This window comes from Enhydra lutris, unplaced genomic scaffold (genome assembly GCF_002288905.1).
Source record: "Enhydra lutris kenyoni isolate GAN:26980312 unplaced genomic scaffold, ASM228890v2 scaffoldscaffold42, whole genome shotgun sequence".
Taxonomy (NCBI): Eukaryota; Metazoa; Chordata; class Mammalia; order Carnivora; family Mustelidae; genus Enhydra; species Enhydra lutris.
Window position 1 is genome coordinate 12559571 of NW_019154126.1, and position 24511 is coordinate 12584081.

Consider the following 24511-nt stretch of genomic DNA (forward strand, 5'->3'; position numbering starts at 1 on the left):
GGCTATAGAGATGAAAAGAGTGCTTTGCAGTCTGCTAATAGTATCTTTTTTTTTACTTTTTCTTTGTAAAAATGGGAGGAACTTGATTATAGGTAGAGCTCTGCTCACCATCTCATTACCAGTAGAGTTTTTGAAATAGTAATGGCTGACTTTTTTGTCGTACTTATAACGAGTCAGACAGTTCTATGTGCCTCACATATTTTAACTTGTCTAATCCTTAACAATAGACTGTGGAGTAAGTCCTGTTACTATCCCTCTTTACACTTGAGGAAACAGGATGCTGTATAATGTTAATTTTGTATAATATCGTATCCTCCATATCAAGTGATCTTTTAACCCACTGATCTTGGGTTTATTTATTTACTGGAAATTTTTGATTTACAAAAAGTACCTGAGATTATTTACATTAGTGATATGCGAAAGAAAATATTATTTTTGGTAAACCTTGGGTATGTGTTTGTAGTGACTGGTATTATGGGTATATACTATTAGCCTTATTGAAGATCTGGAAACTCTAGGAAGTTTAGGGGCATCATGAAGAGATGTAAGGCAAATGTGAATAAATTTTGCCAATAATTAAAAATATTTCACTTTTCCTGTCTCTAAAGTTAAGAAGCTGGCAGAGGATCTCTAAAGTATTTTTTATTTCAAAAGTTAAATGACTGCAGAATCAAAATATTTATATTATTGGGTATATTGGAGTATTATGTACTTATCTTAGTAATTGAAACAAAATTCTCTCCGTGTAGGTTTTGAGACAGATGCGAAAGTTGCCCTGGCAGGACCAAGAAGTGAAAGACTATGTTATTTGTTGTATGATAAATATCTGGAATGTGAAATATAATAGTATTCATTGTGTAGCCAACCTCTTAGCAGGATTGGTCCTCTACCAAGAAGATGTTGGAATCCATGTTGTGGATGGAGTTTTAGAAGATATTCGATTAGGAATGGAGGTAATAAGGACTTTCCTTGAAGTCATCAAATTGGAGTTTGTGGAGAATTTAAACAACTTTTAAATCCAATTATTAAAAAGAGTAATTTGGAAACCTTTCTTTCCCCTTGTGATGTCAATTTACTGTTTCTTTAAAGTTACTGTTGTCTCAGATTTCCTAGTCATCTTTCAGGCTAGTGCCGGAGAGTTTTTTGCTTCTTTTTCTCAAGTTCAGTTAGGCTTATTTTGGAAGAGTATAATAGATTTTAATTATTTCTAGGGCAATAGAACTCAGGTTTTAGGAAACTATAAATCTCTTAATTAGGTGAATTGGTAATCTTTTGGTAAGAATTTCTATATACTGTTTCCTCTTTCTGTTGGCTCATTTCCTTAATTCATGGATTACAGAAAAATAAGTTATGGAGGGACCGATAGGGAGAATTACATCTTAACTGTATCATCAACTTAGTTAATGATAATACTAAATTTTAATATTTAACTTGTTCTTTTTAGTAAAACATTTTAAAGATAGCCATTTCTTAAAAAGGATATGCAGAAGTGATCACTTTACTAGAAAATAAGGGAAGAACCCATTTTTTTCCCCCTCTGTTAAGTGTTCTTTCAGTAATTGGTATTATCAAGTAACAAAGGAGAATTTTACCTCTTATCAACACATTACTGTTCTTTAATGGAAATCTGTGTTTTTTTCCCTTTAGGTTAACCAGCCTAAATTTAATCAGAGACGTATCAGCAGTGCCAAGTTCTTAGGGGAACTTTATAATTATCGAATGGTGGAATCAGCTGTTATTTTTAGAACTCTTTATTCTTTTACTTCATTTGGTGTTAACCCAGATGGCTCTCCAAGTTCGCTAGATCCTCCTGAACACCTTTTCAGAATTAGACTAGTGTGCACTATTTTGGATACCTGCGGCCAGTACTTTGACAGAGGTTCCAGTAAACGAAAACTTGATTGCTTCCTTGTATACTTTCAGGTATGTAAACTAAATACTCAGTTTGGCATCATTTAATGCGTTGCTTGTGTTACAGAAATATTAGAGAAGAAACACAGCATTCATATATCACATATAAGATGTGTTCATCATTAGATTAGATTTTTTTCTTCCTGCAAGGATGTTTTAGAAATTAAACATATATGATGAAAAGATTTCTACTATATAAACATTCTATTTGCATTGTTGCTTTTATGATTAACAATGATCATTGGGGAATTATTTTGGTATGGTTTATAAATTTGGTTTAATTTATGGATTATTGTTTTAGTATGATAATTTATGACTTTTTGTATGTCTGATAACATTTTCAGCTCATCTGTGTTCTGATTTTACATCTAAAATTCTAGTTTCTAAATGATTTCACTTTTTTCTATCATTTTTGGGAAAATATGCTCTTAACACAGGAAAAAGTATTTGTTCATTCATGGTAAATTCTTGGGTTGTGCTTCTCTATCTTAATATCTATCAGTTAATTATATAAACTTAAAATTTAGACTAAGTATAATATAAATTAAATTCAGAAACAAGTATGGAGACAGTTCTACAACTTTTATAAGGTTGGTGTTCCAAAAGTTAACTTAGGTTTAGGTTTAACTGCTCACTATTGAATTTTCCAGGTGTTACTAAAATAAAGTACCAAAAGCACCATTCAGTTATATATGATCATTCTAACGATATAATCTCTTGTTAGTGTTTTCTTCACTTATTTTGGTGAAGAAAATACATTTAAAATTATGACTTTTGAAGTATCAGAAATACATCCACATAGTGGCTGCTGTTAAATGAGGGCAAATGCTCTGGGGGAAGAGCAGATAACTTTGTTCTGTCGCTGTACCTATGCAGTAGAGGACACCTTGTTATTCGCTTGTTTTCTGACTTGATAAGAAGAAAATGGGGAGGGAAATTCTACAGATTTGAGAGTCAGATTGCTGGTTATATGCAAGGACTATCTTACGTTGGAGACTGTATCGAAACCAAACGTTTGTGGCAAAATGTCACTTGTAACTCTCAGCATCAAAAGTAAACTTTCTTTCAGAAGAGTGTCCTTATTTGCATTCACTCTGAAATCCCAGACTGAGAGAAAAAAGCCACTCAGAACTATCCAGGAGCAGAAAGAGACAAAAGTAGTTTTTGAGTAACAAGCAGAAATGTGTAGCAGGATATATACCTAGGGAATTGGGAGTAAGGAGTGAGTGAGGCCTGGGGGATGAGGGCAGTGTGTTCTAGGTCAGAAAATGTACATGTACAGTTAAGTATGGGAAGGCCAGATGGAAAGGACCTTCGCAGTGGTGCTTCTAAACTTTAATGTACATATGCGCCACCTGGAGATACTTTTAAAATGCAGATTGTGATTCATTTGCTCTGTGGTGGGGGCCCAAGAGTCTGCATTTCTAACAAGCTCCCAGTTGAAGCCCTCATGTCAGTAGCAAGGACCTAGAACAAATTGGAGAGGAGAAAGCACCCAGAAGGATACCCTTTTATATATAAGCAAATTCTTGGGTTGTGCTTTTTAGTTAAATTTACAAATTACAAAGTAGAAAATAGAATGAAGGAATCAGGCTAGGAGAAGCGAGGGAAGATCTCTGAACAGCACCATATATGACACAGTAGCTGTCCAATAAATACTTGTGGATTAATGGTTTTTATATGTTTCAAAAACTGTTATCTTCAGATACTTTTTTTTTTTGTATCTTCAGATACTTTAATTGACTTGCTTAAAAATCAAAGCAAGTAGCAGAGAGAAAATAATAAAAATGTATCAAAACTATGGCTTTGAATTTGGTTTTTTTTGTTTTGTAAAATAAATATTTAAACCCTATTTGGGGTTTGGGAGTGGGGTTTCTGCCTTGTTTCAGTACCTAGAAATTTATTTGATATTTTATTTATGATTTTTCCTTGCCTTTAAAAAGGATTTTTTTAAAATTTTTTTTTTAAAAAGGATTTTTGACAGTTGTAATAAAAAAAAAAAAATTGAAATCACCAAATGGCTTAGAAAGTGGATTAGGGTTATTACTGTTGACCATTAATAAAAATGGTAGGTGTTTTGTACAACTCTTTAGCTTAGTTATTTTAACTAGGTAATATCACAATATAGATTATTATTTTTAAAATATTTTTGTTCTTTAATTTCCTATAGCTAAACTTATTTTTCATTTGTTATCAGCGTTATGTTTGGTGGAAGAAAAGTTTGGAGGTTTGGACAAAAGACCATCCATTTCCTATTGACATAGATTACATGATCAGTGATACATTAGAACTGCTAAGACCAAAGATCAAACTCTGTAACTCTCTGGAAGAATCCATCAGGCAGGTACACGACTTGGAACGAGAATTCTTAATAAAACTAGGTAAGCAATTAATTACAGAGAGAAAATGAAGATGATGTTTGGCAGATTGTTTCTAGAATTTGCTTTATATTGTTGTCAGTATTTGCTTTTGTATACTTTCTGTTTTCAGTGTTGAGTGTTGTATAATAGTGTTAGGTAAGACCTGGGTGACATACTTCTTGATTTCATTAAATAATCCCAATTTGGAGGAGAATAGTCATGTAAGGAAAGGATAGTGATGGAAAAACACTTCCTGTCAGCCTCTCTTAATTAGTAGAATTTTTACTGTTAATAGAAAACACTTTGGATGAAAGCATCTCTTACATATACAGTATATATTTTAAACAAGCATTATCTTCTAACGTAGTGCAGGCAGACACTGTAGGGGGGAGTATCAGAAGTTTTGGAACTACCTTGTGGAATTTCAGACATTACTTGGGAGAGTAATCTCTATTTCTTAGGACTAGAGAAAATGTGAGAACTATGTGCTATAGGACAATTGGTCTGTTTACTTTCTCAACATTCTTCTGAGACTGTTCTTGAAGAAGAGTTAGCTCTTGAACAGCTCCCACAAGGGACTAGGAGCTGACTAACTTTATCAGCGGAAATAACTGGAATGAGATGCAGCCTTACCAGTCCGGTTTGCTTGCTAATAGTTCTTAGCATGTTAGCATGTTTTATTGTAGTCATTTCAAAGTGACACATTTTTAGGCTTTAAGCTAATGTTTTATTTCCTGCCAGCACTTGGTACCCATATGTCTGTCATTAGGGGATCCTTAAGCTTCACCATTTATGCTAACTGCATAAATTTACTATGTTGCATATCTAAAGTACTTCCTTTCATGGCAGAAGTATTTGTGACTTTTTTCCTCTAAAACTATTTTTTTCATATTATATCCGGCATTTTAATTTCTTTCTCCAAGGGTCCATCCTCTGGAGAATATGATTGCTGTTATCTATTTGAGCAGTATTTTTAAAGGTGCTACTGATTGTGCAGCTGTTCACTTTTCTACCAGTCCACCCAGAAGGGCATATGTGATTCCTTTGTTCTTTGAACTTTGTCCCCAGTTAACTACCCTTTTTTTCCTTTTCAGATTTCCAGTTGTATAAAATGATCATTTCAGGCAGAGTACTCACTTCTCTTGATTATTTCATTTACTTCAAATGCTTTTTAAGAATTTTTTATTTTAAAGATTTTATTTATTTATTTGAGAGAGAGCATGAGAAGGTGGGGGAAGGGCTGCTGCTGAGCAGAGGGCCCAACACAGGGCTAAGTCCCAGGACCCTGAGATTATGACCTGAGATTAAGGGCAGAGGCTTAACAGACAGCCACCCAGGCGCCCCTACTTCAGATGCTTTGATATAGTTAAGTCTTAGCCTTGTTTCCCAAAAACTTTTACAGATGGTACATTCTGTGTAGTGAGCATCAGGTAACACAAGTTTGACACCTGGTTTGGTAGCAGTAAAGGGTATGGTGTATTTTATCCTTTTTATAGAGCAAAGGGTTAAGTTAAAGGACCTCAGGCTTCTTTTGAAGGGTCTGTTCTTGTTTAGAATATGGGAAGGAAAACACAGGCCACCATTTGTGGATCAAACTCTAAAGATGATGGCAACCAGAATCAGTATGCTCTCAAGTTGTCCCATTTTCCTCCTGTTTTAGAATCTAAGTATCAGGAAGAAGATGTACAGGAACAGTTTCTATTACTCTATTTCCATATCTTGCCTTTGGTAGTTTTTTTTGTTTGTTTTCAAGTACTTTGTAAATTCATTATTATTTTAACTTTGTAATAGCCCAATGCTAAAGAGCTACAAAGTTCCTTTTTATTTTGAAAGTCATTTTTATATTATTCAAAGTAGTACTTGTTTGGAGCACCTGGGTGGCTCCATCATTTAAATGGCTGACTCGATTTTGGCTTAGGTCGTACTCTCAGGGTTGTGGGATTGTGCCTCACATCAGGCTCTGCACTCAGCACAGAGTCTGCTTGAGGATTCACTCTCTCTCCCTCTGCCCCTCCACTCACTTTCTCTTTCTCTAAAATAAATAAATACATCTTAAAAAAAAAAAAAAAGTAATGTTTGTGGCAAAAAATGAGAAAAATACCAAGAAAACAAAAATCATGTTCCATACACAAGAATAATCACGTGTTGACATTTTTTGGTATATGTTCTCGTCCTTTAAAATTTTTTCATGTTTGCAGTTTTATAACTAGATTTTTTCTACCTAATATATTATGAAATTTCTTCCTGATATGAAATATTTTTCTAATTCTTAATTGGCTGTATTCCTTTGTATGAATATGCCATAATTTATTTAAACCTATTGTTTGGCACTTAGGTTATTTCCAGTTTTACATTACTATAAATAACATTTTTGTGTGATATTTCTGTGTATCTTGGTGTTCTCAGTATAGACTTAGAATTACTGGCTAAAACATTCTCTTTAAATTTAAGAACAAAACCAAAATGGTTATAGGCAATATAATTTAATCTCGTTTTAGAACTTCTAGATTATATCATCGTATAAGGAACAGAAATGAGGGAAATGGAAGTGAAAAAGAAAGAAGCCACATGAATAAATTATAAAGCCAACAGTGTATTTCACGAATTAGTAATAAAATCAGTAGAACAGAATAAAAGGCCTAGAAGCACCCCCCAATTAAATACAAAATAATTTATATATAATGAACTAGGAATCTTAAAAATAGGATAAGGGCAGCAGGTCAGCATTTTGGAGGAAAATTGATACAGAGCCACATCCTATCAAACTGCAGATGGATTATGGAGTTAAATATTTTTAGGGACACCTGGGTGGCTCAGTTAAGCATCTGCCTTTGACTCAGGTCATGGTCCTGGGACTGAGGTCCCGCATTGGGCTCCTTGCTTGAGTCCCACATTGGGCTCCTTGCTTAGCAGGGAGCCTGCTTCTCCCTCTACCTGCTGCTCCCCCTGCTTGTGCGTGCTCTCTTCTCTCTCACTCTCTAACAAAATCTTTTTTTTTTTTTAAACTATTAATTTTTAAAAATAGATCTGATTATCAAATATTTGAAGAGGTGTTAATTTCCCCAAATTCTAAAACAGTAGAAGAAAGCATATACATGGCAACAGATTGGGGTGTTTAAAGCTTTTATACAGTACAAAAATAAAATCAAAGTGAAAATAGTCTCCATGCCAGGTTACTTTCACTTACAAAAAGAGCAAAGACAAATTGGTAATAAAATAGAATACCCCAATAGATAAATGAACATGACATAATCACATGTTGTGGGGGGGTAATTGGTGTTTTTATTGAGTACTGTCTGATGCCAGGGTGACACAGGAAGGTAATGTTAGTTAAAACGCTGGTTTAACCTGCCAAACCAGAATTCAAAGACTGCTCTCTCTGACATATTAAGTATGGGAGAAAATGCTCAACATCTCTCATAAGCAGAAAAATAAAATTTAAAGCAGTCTGAATGGAAGTGTTATTACTCTCTCTGTTATGAGCAGGAGAACTGAGGCACCAAGAAGCATTTTATTGTTTGTATTTTGTTAACCCTATATCCTGTGGGTGTACATTTTTATCTCCATTGTTTAAGATTGACAGTGTTCTAGGGATCAACAGCTAGATAGTTATTATACTGTTTAGCAAATGCAAAATATATTTATAAATTGTTTTTGAAAATATCCTGCAATGCAAATGAAAATGTGTTAGAAATAGTATGTATTTTCCTTACAAATTAGACTGTCAGAACAAAGCAACTTCTACATTATAGTTCTTCCCACTATGCATGTTTTTTTAGGTGGATAGAAAAAAGGTGTAAGGACAGCTTGTGCTATGTGAGTTTATCAGCACTGTGATATTTTTTACTCAGAAAGTTTAGATGTAGACAGTTGTGACTAAATTTTTTGACTTTGATAGCTTAAATAACAGTCTAATATTTTGCTCTTAAAGTGCCTGTATATAAATAAGTAAATAAATAAAATGTTTCTGTATAAAATCTGTATTTGTGTTTGAAAACTAATAAGTGACAGAAATTTTAAGTTAATGGATTCTCATTCTGAAGCAACAACTTCTTTTCTCAGTATTAATTTTTTAAATTTTAAAACTTCAGTTACCTACCTTAATCACCTTGTACTTTCATGTTTTTGTTACTTCTTGGTTAATTTCTTGAACTTAAGACACTGGAATAATTTTTTACTCCTATTGGATAGGTTATTCAAATTCTTTGGACTTCAGTATTCCTCATAAAATGAAAGAGTTAAATCATTATATGATTGCTAAAGTTTCTTTCTGCTCTAATCATCTAAGAGTCTGAATAAATAATTATTTACTAAACACCTAGTGTGTATTTATCAATATATGGCCTATGATAAGTTTTGGATATATAAAACAATTCTTTGTCTTCAAGGGCCTTATAATCTGATATAACGGTTATGAAATCATTAGAAAAAAAAAACGTTGTAATGGTGTATCCTTAAATGTAAAGTGCTATGAGAAATTCAAGTGCTTTAGGAGCAAGTAGGAAGAGTAATAGGTTGAGGTACTCATTGAATTTATGCAGAAAGCATAAAATTTAGACTGAACTTAGGGAATGTACAGGAAGGACTTGAAAGTGTACTTTGAAGGATATTCTCTATTGAGAAGAGTATCAGATGAGCAGGAGTCCAAGATAGTATGATTTGTGACAAAGAGGCCCAGCTATCAGAGAAGGCTCACGAGAGAGCAGCAGAAAGTCAGATCAGATGAGGCATCTTGCAAGTAGAGTGGTTTGGAATTCAAATGTTAATTAAGAATTGACTAGGCCTTGAGCTGTGGAAGCAAATTCAAGCCAGGATTCTCTGAGGAGGAGAATGCCAATATTGAAGAAAAAAATTAAGCCCTTTGGTGATACAACTTTGCCTCCTTCCCTCAGTCTTAATGTGCCGACATTCAGATTGATAGCCAAATGATTTCTCTATGAAGGCAACTTAATTTTATATCTTTGATGTTGGAGGTATTCTAAAATGTCACATGATAAAAAGTGTGGCTGAGGCTTCATCTTACATGGTTAAGGCTGCATTTTATATGCTTATATGGTTAAGGCTGCATTTTATATGTTTTGTGTTCTGAGATGGAGATAAACAGAAGCTGAAAGAAAAAAATATGTATGTGTTTATATATGCGTATAGATAGACATATATATAATGTGTTAATGCTTTTTTGTTGAAATGAAGGTCTCTGTAGTTTGTAAAATGTTTCTCAAATAATTTTAAATTTTAAATTGTATTCTTTAAATTGTATTCTGAGAAAATGGCTGTTAAATTATCTCACTTAAAAATTAAGTGGTATAATATTGAAAATTTACTCCTTTTTGTTTTTTATTCCACTTTCTCCTCATTTCAAGGCCTAGTAAATGACAAAGATTCAAAAGATTCCATGACAGAAGGAGAAAACCTTGAAGAGGATGAAGAAGAAGAAGAAGGAGGAGCTGAAACAGAAGAACAATCTGGAAATGAAAGTGAAGTAAATGAACCAGAAGAAGAGGTGATGACTTTTGTTTATAGCCAATAGGTACATCTGTACAAGAGTATCTTGATTATTTGAGCCAAAATTTTCTTTAATTTATAAAATAAGATCTCCTCCTTAGTTTTATTATAGGAACTGTAACTAGTAGTATATGTCTGTTATAAAACCCCTGGAATTAAGGTGTTTGTTTTTTGTTTTTTTTTCTTTTTAAGTAAGAAAATCATAGTATTGACCAGAAGATCATAAGACATTTTTTTAGTAGGAACATTTTTTTGGAGTAGATTTTGCTGCTGCACTAATTAGATAAAGAGAATCTAAAAAATTAAACATCCTTAGTAGGTGTGTCATTGAAAAGTGACTCATTTTCCTATATTTCTCATCTGAAGAGTTGGGATGTATTTTCTCTTTTTAAAAAGTAAACTATAACTTTGAAAGTTGTATAATTTTTCACCATTGTTTACTTTTCCAGTTGCAGTTGTAAATATCATACATGATACACGTGTGTTTGCTAAGGAGAAAAACACAGTGTTCAGTTGGCATTGCATGAGCCTTGTCTCCTTCTCAAGACCACCCTTTCCCATGGCTGCTCTCCAAGTATAAGGAAAACATTTTATTTTATTTTATTTTTTAAGAGATTTTATTTATTTGAGAGAGTGAGAGTGAGAGCATGAAAGGGGAGAAGGTCAGAGGGAGAAGCAGACTCCCCATGGAGCTGGGAGCCATCCCCGGACTCCATCCCCGGACTCCAAGACCACGACCTGAGCCGAAGGCAGTAGATTAACCAACTGAGCCCCCCAGGTGCTCAGGGAAAACATTTTAAAGAGAGAAAATAGGTTCATTCATAAGAGCAGTGTGAGATATTCTACAACTTCTGCTGAGAAAGGGCTACAGTGTACTCTTCAGACAAATTGTGCTCTTTTATTCTTCTTGGTCCTCAGCTTGGTCCTTGGCTCCATATGGCCTTTCAGAGTTATTCCTAGCACCAAATAGCCAGAATATTTCCTCCTGAATATCAGCTGTGTAAATTAAAGATAACAGTAAAGATGAAGTAAATGTTCTGCTAAAATTCTAATTTTCTGTAGTATAGCATTTATATAATTTAGCAGTAAGTACAAGATTTAATTTATCATTATAGTAGTAATAATATTTATATTACCATTTCTCATACCGTGGTGTGAGGTAGGTGAGAAGATAAGGCACAGGTAGTTTAATTTGCCCAAGATCTCACTAAGTGCTGAGCCAGTATTTGAATTCAGACAGTGTGACTTGTGCTCTGCTGCCCCTCCTGCTTTCCTTAGCCAGCTTTTGTGGTCCATTCACTTCCAGATCTCACAGATTATTATGTATAATAGGCATTAGGATAGTGGAATTCTTGTTCAGCATTTCAGTTTCAAAAGTTAATCTATTTTTTTTTAAAGATTTTATTTATTTATTTATTTGACAGAGAGAGAGAGAGAGAGAGAGAGCACAAGCAGGCAGAGAGACAGGCAGAGGCAGAGAGAGAAGCAGGCTCCCCACTGAGCAAGGAGCCCGAGGCGGGGCTCGATCCCAGGACCCTGAGATCATGACCTGAGCCGAAGGCAGGCTTAATCCACTGAGCCACCCAGGCGCCCCAAAAGTTAATCCTCTTTTGGGGCACCTGGGTGGCTCAGTGGGTTAAAGCCTCTGCCTTCGGCTCAGGTCATGATCCCAGGGTCCTGGGATCGAGCCCCACATCGGGCTCTCTGCTCAGCGGGGAGCCTGCTTCCTCCTCTCTCTCTCTCTCTCTCTCTCTCTCTGCCTGCTTGTGATCTATCTGTCAAATAAATAAATAAAATCTTTAAAAAAAAAAGTTAATCTATTTTATTTTGCCTGAGTAAAAATAAAATGTAAAAATAAAGGGTAAGGAGGAAAAGGAGGAAGGAGGAAAAGTTTATGCGGTTTAATTTAGCTTAATTTTTGAATAAGAAGTATTTTTTAAGTGTTAAGAAATGATTACTTTTTTCAAGCAAATTTAACATCTCTTGCAAATTTGATTTTGAATTACAGACTTATGTTTAAAAAAGTTAATACATTTCGGGGCACCTGGGTGGCTCATTCCATTGAGTGTCTGCCTGTGGCCCAGGTCATGGTCGTAAGGTACTGGGATCAAGCTCCCTGATCCAGATCCTGATCCTGACCCAGATCACGTTGGTCTCCCTGCTCAGCAGAGAGCCTGCTTCTCCCTCTCCCTTTGCCCCTCCCCCTGTCCCAGCTCATGCTCTCTCTCTCACTTGCTTTCTCTCAAAAAAAAAAAAAGTTAATACATTTGAAAAAAGTAAATGCATTTCTTATATTCCCAAAATATTTCCATTTTAGAAGCGCTAAAAATCTCTGTATAGTAAATTATAATACATTCTTTGGATTTTTGGAATTAATTGTTATGTATACTGAAAAGGTTGTGACACATTTAAATAATTCATTTTTTTCTTAGGTATTATTTTTCATTCACATTATTTCTCAGCATAATGAGAAGCAGCTGGATTTAGTGTAGTCTTTTTTTTAAACTTATAGAACTGAGTGAGACTGAATTTTGTTTTTGGGAATGGAAGAATACACAGATATGGTGCAACTGTGCTTTTTTTGTGTGTGTCCTTGTACAGAATCACTGAGGTTATTTCCAGTCTTCTGTTTGAAAAGGAAATTTGGCTGATAGAAGAGGAGGTGGGGACATTGACAGGAGAGGATGGGGAGAAGTGTGGGGATCAGAATGTCTACCTCCTCTGCTTAATAAGCAAGTGTGCCCTTGGGCAGGTCAATTAACTTACCCAAGCGTTGCTTTTGTCCTGTATAAAAATGGGGACATGAAAGCTTATCCTGCCTTCTTCAGAATTTAATAGAGCAAACAGAATGAGGTATGTCCGCACACCTTCCAAGCTGAGGTGCTTGATACACTGTAATGCTTTATAAATTTTAGTGTTCTTGATTTCAACTGCTAACCATGTTAAATTTGAACTACTTATTGACTTTTAGAGTTGGATGGGTATTAAAGAACTACTGTGAGAAATTCAGTCTCAAAATAGTCAGGGAGGAGAAATATATAAAAGGTTCAGGAAGCTCATTCCTTCTGCAGTGCAAGGAAGAATTTCTACAAAGGATCTTTGTGTTACTAGATCAGTGGAAGATCGTGAGATGGGTTTTCAGCTACTGGTGTGCATTAGTTTTCAGCTAATGCCAGCTGACTTTGCTCTGAGTTGTAGGCAGACTACATAAAAGGCTGGAACTTGAGAATAATGAACAATTATACAGAAATTTTTAAATCTTAAGGCATTTAAAATAGAGATCCTTTTCAAAATGTTTTAATCTTCTAATGTTAAATAATTTCAGGAGGGTTCTGATAATGATGATGATGAAGGTGAGGAGGAAGAGGAAGAGAATACTGATTACCTTACAGACTCCAATAAAGAAAATGAAACTGATGAAGAAAATACTGTATGTATGGCTGAAAATTGGCTTTTGAAATCATGCCACATTCTCTTTATTATTTCAGTTTTAGCCACTGAAGTTGTGTTTCTTGTGATTATTGAAAAATATTCCTTTGGAAAATCATTTTCAGTTTGTTTTCCTAAATACTTTACTATATTAACATTTTTTTTTTAACATGAAGTAATGTTAACATACTTTACTCACTCATTCTTTGAGTTATGTTGAACCAACTTATCAATACAAAAGACTCTGCCATCCAAAACATGATCTTAAAATTTGTGGTCTGGTTTCTTATTTTGTTTTATTAAGGAGGTAATGATTAAGGGAGGTGGACTTAAGCACGTACCTTGTGTGGAAGATGAGGACTTCATTCAAGCTCTGGATAAAATGATGCTGGAAAATCTTCAGGTATGAATGGTTTCTCTACTCCAGAGTGTCTTCTCACTACAGAATAGTGTGGCACGTTCCATTCTGGTTGACACAAGGATCTCCACATCTAAACAAACATTTGCCTGCGCGGCAGCTGCTTCCTCACGTATACAGCTTGCACTTGCCAGTGCTTCTCGCATCCCACATCCCAATTTGAACATTTTTTTGAGATACACTGGGGGAAATGTTGTAAACATTACACTTAGAGTAATTTCATCGTACCAGTCACTGCCTTTTCTCTCTGAAGTCCTCTCTCTGTTTCTAAGACCTCTTTACTTAGAGTTTGCTTAGGATTCAAACCTTGACAAAGATAAATATTTGGGGAAATTTAATATACCAAATTCTTAAGTTTGATTTAAAATTTGAATAACTTGTTTGTAAATATGTAGAGGAATATTGGTCATTTGGTGTTTAAAGAAATGTTTAACATATTCTTGACATTAATATACTGGACTTATAAAAAGCTCCATTTCCCAGTAATTTAGATTAATTATGTTTTTCTATAATTAGAGGTCACATCCTGTGGACTGTTTCCTTCCAGCCTCTTTATGGCTGCTGTTAAATCTGTTAGTGATTTGAGGAGAGTCCTTCTTCTGGGATAGGGTATGCGGGCCCCATGCTGTAGGCTCATTGGAAAACAAGAAGGGAGAAAGTGAAAATACTAGATACAGAGACAAGTGACCCTAGAGGAGTTTTACTAGGAAGGGAGGAGAAATGGAGAGGTGACTAGAGGTAAAAGGGCTATTTTTGAGATGGAAGGTTTTGTAGTCTTTCTGTGCTGGTGGAGTAATCCTTAGGGAAGAAATACTGGATTTTACTTTTGTGGATGCTACCAAGTCCAAAAGCTCTGATAAAGTACAAATTAGTGCTTTAGGTTTTTAGTCCAGTTTGTTTCTTCCTATGTTATTAAAGCTTCTTCATATATCTAAAAATAGGAAGTCTTAAATTTATCTCATTTAGGAGCATAAGTCATCAGATAATCATACTCCCTTTGAAGAGACAGATAATAAACAGTTTATTTCTTTAAAAAAAAAAAAGATTTTTATTCATTTGAGAGAGAGAGATTGAGCACAAGCAGGGGAGAGAGGCAGAGGGAGAAGCAGACTCCCCGCTGTATTGGGACCTGATGTGGGGCTCAATCCCAGGACCTGGAGATCATGACCTGAGCTAAAGGCAGATGCCACCCAGGCGCCGCAACAATTTATTTCTTAAAAAAACTTTTCCTGGGGTGCCTGGGTGGCTCAGTGGGTTAGGGCCTCTGCCTTCGGCTCGGGTCATGATCTCAGAGTCCTGGAATCGGAGCCCCGCATCGGGCTCTCTGCTCAGCAGGGAGCCTGCTTCCTCCTCTCTCTCTGCCTGCCTCTCTGCCTACTTGTGATCTCTCTCTGTCGAATTAATAAATAAAATCTTAAAAAAAAAAAAAAAAAGCTTTTCCTGTCTTAAATAACTTTCCTATCTTACATAAGTCAATAGCTGTTGACTCTGTTGTTCATTTGTTTAAGTATTTATTGAGTATGTCTGTGTGCCTAACACTATGCAGTGGGCTTTTAGAAAGTAGTAAATAAAAACAGACCTAATTACTGCCCTCAGAGACTAAGTTTTATGGGGGAAGATACATGTTTAACAACTAAACAAATACATAATTTCAAACTGTGCCCAGTGCTGAGGTACTGAAAGAACAGAATGCTTTTGTTAAGATAGGATAATCAAAGATCATGAATTTTAGACAAGACAGGCAGAAATGGAGCCATCTAGGTGAAAAATTGGGAGAATATGGGGACAATGTGTCAGAGGTCCTGAGGCAGAAGATGATGTGTAGTGTTTGAAAAACTAAAAGGAAGCCAGTATTACCAGAGCGTAGTCAGGTCAGTGGGGAGGGTGGCCTGGTATGTGAATGGATATTTATGATGGGTTTTCTTTGGATTTCTTTCTTTTCAGTCGTGTATGAACCAAAGGTTCATATGAAGGTTTAGGATGGGATAAGACGAAAAGCAAGGAGAGTGTCAGGAAGACTGATTAGAAGGCTGGTGATCCTGGTGACAGATGATGATTATCTGTCTAGAATAGTGGCGGGGCACAGGGAATGAAGTCTGGATTCAAAAGCTGTTTAGGAAGAAGAATGAACCAGATTTATTTGGCACTTGATTAGATAGCGGTGGGGTAAAGGAGTCCAGGACAGCACAGGTTTTTTAGTTTAGGCCACTGGCTAGTTATCTCTGGTCGGAAATAAGGAGAAAGTGAGCAAGAGTTCCATTTGGCTATGTTAAGTTTGAGAAGCCTGTGAAATGCCAAAATGGAATTGTCAGATATCAGAAGAGAAACATAAGTGGATTGGTTGTTAGAGCATACTTAAAGATGGAGCAATAAATGAATCACCCACATAGAAAGTTTGGAGGGGGGGGGGGGCTTGGGTGGCTATCAGTTCAGTGTCCAATTCTTGATCTCAGTTTAGGTCTTGATCTCAGGGTCATGAGTTTGAGCCCCACACTGGACTCCACACTAGGCATGGAATCTACTTTATTATTTATTTATTTATAAAGATTTTATTTATTTATTTGACAGAGAGAGAGAGAGAGACCACAAGTAGGCAGAGAAGGGGGGCAGGGAAGCAGGCTTCTTGCTGAACAGAGAGCCTGATGTGGGGCTCGATCCCAGGATCCTGGGATCATGACCTGAGCCGAAAGGTAGAGGCTTTAACCCACTGAGCCACCCAGGCGCCCCTAGAACCTACTTAAAAAAAAAAAAAGTTTGGAGAGAGAGGAGGAGCAGATTCCAGTCCTGAGCAGCCCCTAACATTTAGAAATAGAAAAGCTGATGGAGTCAAGATACAGTCTTTTGATAGGGTCCAATAATCATTGGTTATTGGGAGTTCTTGAAGAAGCAAGCTAGAAGGATGGGAGTATGTGATCAGAGAGGAGGGAAGCTTGAATTCACATTTATGTGTATGTGTTTAGCCTACTGGAGAAAATTTAATCCCAAATTAAGCACTAATTTTCAAACATCGTCAAATACCCAAAGCAAACAGCCACAGGGAGTTTTTTTTCTTTTGATAAAGTTGTCCCAGGAAGACACAGTAGGGTAAAAGATACTGATTCTCCATAAATCAGGTCCTTAGATTTTGTGTAGTCATAATTTGTCCCACTGGAAAGATTGGCAGGGGATGGGAATGATGGATGGGGGGAGGAGGTAGTTGGAGAAGAATAGGGAGATAGAGGCAGAATGAAATTAACAAAATTCTTTTTTTTTTTTCTTTTAATATTTTATCTGGGGCACCTGGGTGGCTCAGGGGGTTAAAAATATTTTATCTATTTGAGAGAAAGTTTTTTTTAAAAGATTTTATTTATTAGAGAGAAAGGGCTTGTTTTTAAGATTTAACAAAATTATTCTTAAATGTATCTGTAAGAATAAAATAGCTAGGAAACTTCTGGAAAGTAGGGGAAGATACTCTATAAGAAAATAAAACATTTTAAAGACATAATAATTTGCACAGCAGTAAATTAATGAAATAAGAGAGTCCAAAATAGACCTAAAACATGGCAGCTTAGACTGTAAAGATAACATTGCAGATCAGTTGAGGGAAATGGATTATTCAGTGAATGGTCAATAAAAATAAAACTGAATTTCTATTTTATTTCCACAACAGAATTAATTGCAAATTTATCAGAAATCTCAAGAAATGTTCAGACTATTGAGTACTGCATTAAGACTTCACATTTATTCTTCATACAGTGCTGTCAGATACTGTTAATATTGCCATGCCGCAGTTAAGGCCATAAGCCTCGTAAGTGGTGTAGTCTGTTCTCAACCACCTTGCTATTTTGCTTTCCATCATAGAATGCCATAAGAAATGACAAACCGGGCAGGGGGTGGGGGAAGGGAGGGTGCGTGGCGGGTGTGTGTGTGTGTGTGTGTGTGTGTGTGTGTGTGTGTGTGTAATATAAATATGTGTGTGTGTGTATATATATATATACATATAAAATGCAGGGTTAATAGCTGTACTATAGCAGCAGATCCTGCTAGCCAATGAGAAAAAAAAAATCCATGACCTGCGGTCTTTTTGTTGATTGAAAAAATAAGTGAAACCATGCTAAAGCTCACGATAATCAAAAGATAAGCAAATTAAGGGTGCCTGGGGGGCTCAGTTGGTTTAGCATCTGCCTTCGGCTCAGGTCATGATCCCAGGGTCCTGTGGTTGAGCCCCACATCGGGCTCCCTGCCCAGCGGAGAGTCTGCTTCTCCCTCTCAGCCTGCCTGTTGCCTCCCCTGCTTGTGCTCTCTCTCTCACAAATAAATAAATAAAATCTTTAAAAAAAAAAGATAAGTAAATTAGGATGAGCCTTTTTATCAGATCACCAGATATTAAGATTTAAAAAGTAATAATACCCATTGTGGTTAAGTGTTGGTAAACATCTGCATTTGGAATGTGTGAATTAGTCCAGCCTTTTTAGAGGGAAATTTAGTAAACCTATCAAATGGGGATGCCATTTGATATAAAAATTTACCCTTACTAATTGTCTCTCAAATGCATGAAGTTAAATATGCAACGATGTCATATTGTAATAGAACAAGAGTCTAGGAGCCCCTGGATGGCTCAGTCGGTTAAGTGGCTGCCTTTGGCTCAGGTCATGATCTCAGGGTTCTGGTATCAGGCGCTGTGTCTGTAGGTTGAGCTTCCTGCTCAGCTGGGAGTGTGCTTTTCCTTCTCCCTCTTCCCCAGCTTGTGTGCATGCTCGCTTGCTCTCAAATAAATAAAATCTTTAAAGAAAAAAAAAAAGGAAAGGAAAAAAGTCTAGACTATCAGTAGAGGACCAATTACATAAATAAGGGCATAGCCATGTAATTAGCTCTATATATACTCAACTAGAAAGATGCCTATGGAATCAAAAAGAAGAAAAACGCGTATAGAACAGTATGCACATTTGCACCTTGTAAATTTTTATGTTTATATTAGTATTTTCAAGAAAAATCTGAAAGAACATGCCCCATTGATACTGGTTTTTGTACCTTGGAGCAGGTAGAGGTGGTCGGTCGAGGGAGAGGTTGGTATGGATGGACACACTAGCTGATACATTTCTGTATTTAAATAATTTACAAAGAGAATATGTTAATTTTATAATTAGAAAATGGTTAATTTATAAATCAAGGGTGATCTAACCTGATCCTTTCAAGTTTTAAGTAAAAAGTCTTTGTAAATCTTACAGACCTGGGAGAACTTCAAATTCTAACAAAGTGGAACTTAGAAATAACAAAATTTTACACCTTATTACCATTTTATTTGATTTGAAATCTCTTGGAAATAAGGAACCTATATCGAAAGATCTTTTAAATTGTAGTAAAGCAATTTCAAAACCTTCATGGCCTTTTCAGCATTACCTGCTTAGCTTTGAAGAATCATGTTCAGCTCTTTCCTCATTTGTGCTCCTTTCAGCAAATACGGAAAATTGTGTGCAGGTCCGTAAATGCACCATGTTTCATGTCTTCGCTTTGCACCTATTCTTCCCCTTCCTAAATTCCTTCCAAATCCCCCAGACTGCTCTGCTACCGTCTGCTTATAAGAAATCATATGAAGCCTTAAAGATATTTTCAAGTGTCCCATTTTTATTGTCTTTTATGAAATCTCAGCATCCACCCACTCCCAACTGGGCCTATATATAGCCACTCTACGCCCAACACAGGTTATATATGACTTGGATGAATTGTAATTAATTGATTTCTCTCTCTTAACAAGTTATGAGCTCTCTGAGGATAGAGACTATATTTTTAGTATTAGTACCTCAAAGCCTAATGCACAGTAAGTCTTCAGTGAAGGTTTGTTTAAATAATTGGTTGATGAACCTGGCGTAAATGTTAAAAACTTGGATGTTAACAAACATAAAGCTAATCTGAACATTAATAGATTTCATTCATTCTTAAACATTAATTGAGCACCTGCTAGAGGACACCAGGGAAAGGGTGTCCAGTGCTGAACCCCACCAGTCTGGTGGAGGATTCTCACAGAGGAGCAGGCACTTGTGACACATGGTAATTATGTAGGAAGATGTGTGGTGTGGCTGTGCATTTCAGGACCGGGTAAAGTTAGGAGAACCTACAGCATTGTGTGTTTTGGCCTCAGGGGAGGCTACAGTGATAAATAGGAGCTGGTCACAGAGGTCTGCCAAGCCGGCTGTAAGAGCAGGGGCAGGGGAGGGGCCAACTCCGGTTTTGGTTACCTTTCAGAAAGATTACTTTGGCTCCAGTGATTGGTGTGTTTTAGGAACTATGGCACTGAATGAATTGTTCACAATTATATTTACATATATCCATGTGTACCTTGGAATACTTATATTTTTTCATTTCTGTCTTTAAGCAACGAAGTGGCGAATCTGTTAAAGTGCACCAACTAGATGTTGCTATTCCCTTGCATCTCAAAAGCCAGCTGAGGAAAGGGCCTCCACTCGGTGGTGGGGAGGGAGAGGCAGAGTCTGCAGACACAATGCCGTTTGTCATGTTAACAAGAAAAGGCAATAAACAGCAGGTAAGAAACTGTCCTCTGTGCATTCACAATTGATTGTTAGTTACTGAGTTTAACTAATAACTGTTTTGTAGGTTCTAAGTTATCTTTTGCCTATGAGGGGAAAGAGTTGGAAACATTTAAAGTATTCAGAGGTAGAAATAATTTTATTTTTTATATGTGTGGAAGACACATCTGACTTGTAGTGAATGGATATGTTTTAAAAGAAAGGACATTTAAATTCATATATATTTGTTAGAATATATAAATACTTTGACTTATAGGTTTCATAAGTAAGCTCGGTGGGAAAGGAAAGGAGGATGATGACAGATACAGCTCAAGAAAATGTTCAGTTGTTAAGATTTCTCTTGAAGGGGCGCATGGGTGGCTCAGTGGGTTAAAGCCTCTGCCTTCAGCTCAGGTCATGATCCCAGGGTCCATGGATGGAGCCCTGCATTGGCTCTCTGCTCAGCAGGGAGCCTGCTTCCTTCTCTTTCTCTGCCTGCCTCTCTGCCTACTTGTGATCTCTGTCAAATAAATAAATTAAATCTTTTAAAAAAAAGATCTCTCAAATCATTGTTTTCTGACCTCTTATCCTTCCCCATTCTCCTTATACTGCTTCCTCCTTCTTTCCATTATCTTATAGACAGTCCTCAAAATCATTTCCCTGACTGCTAAACTATTACTTAAGGGATTCATACACTGATTCATTGTTTATCCATCAAATATTTATTGGTTATTGAGCATTTGCTAGATGCCAAATACCAAGTACGGAGGCTCTGGTGATCTATAAGATAAAGTCCCTGCCCTTGTGAGTTGACATCCTGCCAAGGTTGAGAGACAAATGTATTTGCAGAGAGTGCAGTGTGCTATGAAGAAAGAAAAAGCTCAGCTCTCAGATACAACTCTAGGATATATCACCCATTACCAATTCTATAAAAATTTTCTCACATTTTAACATTTCTGAAATCAAGCTGCCTCCTAGCATTGATTGTATCTTATGATAATTGGCAGCATTTTTTCCTGTTTTAGTGGTGTGTAAAATAATGGAGCATCTTAAAATTAAGGGAACATTAGGTTCTATGAAATATGGTAGCTACCACAACTTACCATAGATAAGTCTATAATATAGACTTATAATTACAGACTCTGTAATAAGTCTGTTATAGATAATTCTAATAACCTGGCTTCTGTATTCATTCAAACAGTCATGTAACAGGTAATTTCTTGTTTGCTCTGTATGTACCAGGCACTGCCCCAGGTGCAGAATGTACAGTAGTCACCAGAGTCCCTCCTCTGGGCAGGAGGGGGTGGGAGCGTGGGGCGGGGCTGTGGGGGTGTTGAGGAGAGGGGAATTTTCATCCCAGTGCTGGGAGGCAGACAGTGAAGAAACACACAAGGTGAGGTTGAGGGAAATCCTATGAAGGAAAATAAAGCAAGATAGAGGCTAGAGAGAGACAGGTGGGGAGAGAGGGAGGGAGCCTACTGTGCTGGAGTGGATGGTCTGCAAGATCTCTAATGAGATGTCATCTGTGACGGAAGGGATAGTCTATTCCCTCCTCACCAGTACAGCCACCAAGAGATGGTGCCCAAATTAATTTTTTATCTTTGCTTTTGTCGGGTAATCTTATGTACTCAGGGGATCAGAGTTGTCCAGTATTTTGCTATACTGCAAGTAAATCTTGAGATACAAAACTTGTACACCAATTAGAACCCTGGAAAGGAGGGCCAGAGAAGGCTTCACATCATGTTGTATGTCAGCAGTTAACTTTGGCTCAGGCTCAGAGCACTACTGTGTCTTTCAAACACTGCCTTCATAATTCTTTTCCAGTCATGGCCTTTCCTCCATCCTGGCCTCTGGGGTTGTTGTGCATTTAGGGGAGCTCTGCCTTCACCCACCCTCAGGCCAGGTTTGAACTCTGGCAATTCCCCCCTACCCCATCCTCCACTCAGTCCCTAGAAAAATAAGGGTTTTTTCTAATCAAGACCCTAAACTTGGTGTTGAATCAAGATCTTTGCAAAACTGCTCTCAGAGCACCTGAAACTGCTAGTTCATCACGGTTCCTAGGATTCTCAAAGCCCAGAGTTTCTGCTTTTCTTTCCTAGGGACTACTACATTCTCTGAGGCTCACTATCCTTTCAGTCATTACGTTTTAGGTCTGCTTCATTCTCTGTTTTCTTTAAAAGCTCTTAGCTCCTCCCCTACCCCACACCAGATTTTCTGGGCCCAAAAGAGAGGGTTTTTGTTTTGTTTTGTTTTGTTTTACTGTGAAGGGCAGTACTTGGCGACTTCAGTTAGATGTGCCTTGGTTCCCATTCCAGAGCAGCTACTGAACATTTGTATTACTGGCATACTTCTTGAAACATTTTTCTTAATCTTTTTTTTTTTTTTTTTTAAGATTTATTTATTTGAGAGAGAGTATGAGCTGAGGGGTGGGGGCAGAGGGACAAGCAGACTCCCCATTGAGTGGGGAGCCCCACCACATGGGGCTCGATCCCAGTATTCTGAGATTGTGACCAGAGCTGAAGTCAGTTGCCTAATTGACCGAGCCTCCCAGGTGGCCCAAACCATTTTTCTTATCTAAAAGGGGGCTTAGGAACATCTTTCTGTGAAGATTAAATTGCACAAGATTTAAATCCATTTTCATCATTTGTCCCTCCCTTTTTTGAGGCACATGTGGAAATTCCTTTTAACTTTGTCAATTCATAGATACCATTTGACCTTTTTAGGACATGCAGGCATAAATTAAACCACAGCTAAGAAACTTCTGAGCTTTGAAAAATAAATTCTTTTCAGCAGTCCTAAATTCTAAATAGTATCGATGGAAGTAAAACTTGTTTATTTTTTAGAAGGAATATTTTTGGTTTAAAGTAGATAGATTATATACTGTATAACCCATATAACTTTATACAAAATGAGGAGTGGAAATTTTTATTTCTTAAAATGTGAAATTTTAATTTTTAAGGAAACATTTTTATTGAACTTTACTAAAAATATATTAGCAAGATGAAGTGAGAGTTCAGAGTACTTGGTTAATAAGTAAATTTTCAACTCAAACTTTATTTGGAATTTTGGAAAATGTTCAGTTTTAGGAACATTTGAAGAAACATCACTGGTATTTTGTGGTCTGAAAAAGAAAGTTACTTTGTTCTGATTTTTATTTCTTTATTTAACTTTTGGGTGTTGGCCCTTATTATGTAACGGTTTTTCTAGAAATGTGAAATGTTTTGCCTTATAGGAATCTTTAGTTCTTAAGTGAATGATCTCTTTGTGTACCAGATTTCTGCTGAGAAATAACTTTCTTCTGTAGTCATTAGGAAAATAAAAGTAGGTACTGATGAAATGAGTAGTTGAAAAGAGGATAATGCTATTCATAATTTATTTTTCTAGATTTAAATATTTATAAATTAAATAAGATGTTTTGGCTATTAAGATAGAAGTTTTAATAGAACCATTATATAATGTTTTAAAGAGCTTTTTTGACTGCTCTAAACAAATGTACAGTATATTTTTTATATATAATCGTAAACCCATTTTTTTGCAGTTAATATTTATAAGGAGTCATCATTTGTTTTATATATCTTTTGACTATAGCAATTGATACTTGGGGTTATGTGTGTATATTTCAGTTTCAGCTGCAGTTATGAAATAGCTTTAAAATACAGCCTAAGTCACCTTTATTGCAATTATTGCATTCCAGAAAATGTAGTTTAAAAGACTTTCGTCTTTTTGTCATCTAATTTGCTATAAAGTAGTAACTCTCTTTTAAAAATGTTTTGGCAGCTTTACAGTAAAGTCAGTTGGTGATGGTGGCATCAGGAAATTGGTCTCTTGTGCTCTCTGTATTTATTACTCTCTTTTATATCCTTTTTAAGGATTTCAGAACATTTTCTTTTGTAGAACTTATCTCAAGTCAGTCTCATAAATGAATAGAAGCCTATATTTTTCATATTTTTTATCAAATCATTATGAAATTTCTTTTATAATGTTTTATTAGTGTGGTAAGTACCATCATTATTCATCTCTTTAGTACTGAATTATGAAGGACAGTTTAAATGTTACTATCAGAAACCCAGAAAGGGGAAAAAAACGGCCACCCTGTTTTCTCTCTGAGTGTGTTAATGTGGTAACAGATAGAAGCATCTTTGAATTGCAGCTTGTGATTTCAAGAAATTATCTGTCTGCCTTTCTTATTGGGCCGCTTTGCCCTGAGTATTTTGTGAAACAGTAGCATGTCACTCTGTGTTTGCATATATCTACACATGTTTAAAACCAGTTTGTAAAGCTTTTAAGGAAAAGCAGCTAGCTGAATAGGTAAGAGCATTGTAATATTAGAGTCTGTATAATTTACTTTGAGAAACTCAGATTTTCACCTTTTTTTTTTTTTTAAA

General features: G+C 36.2%; 1 protein-coding gene across 3 annotated transcripts in view; it reads left to right on the forward strand.

The window, feature by feature from the left end:
* LOC111155548 (UPF2, regulator of nonsense mediated mRNA decay) overlaps positions 1-24511 on the forward strand; it is a 111224-nt gene that overhangs the window by 73569 nt on the left and 13144 nt on the right. For all 3 annotated transcript variants that reach the window (XM_022515762.1, XM_022515764.1, XM_022515763.1), the window contains exons 13-19: positions 750-953; positions 1648-1923; positions 4109-4292; positions 9635-9774; positions 13102-13206; positions 13510-13608; positions 19976-20143. In XM_022515762.1, the coding sequence (XP_022371470.1) occupies positions 750-953; positions 1648-1923; positions 4109-4292; positions 9635-9774; positions 13102-13206; positions 13510-13608; positions 19976-20143 (1176 nt within the window). The remainder of the gene's footprint in view (positions 1-749; positions 954-1647; positions 1924-4108; positions 4293-9634; positions 9775-13101; positions 13207-13509; positions 13609-19975; positions 20144-24511) is intronic.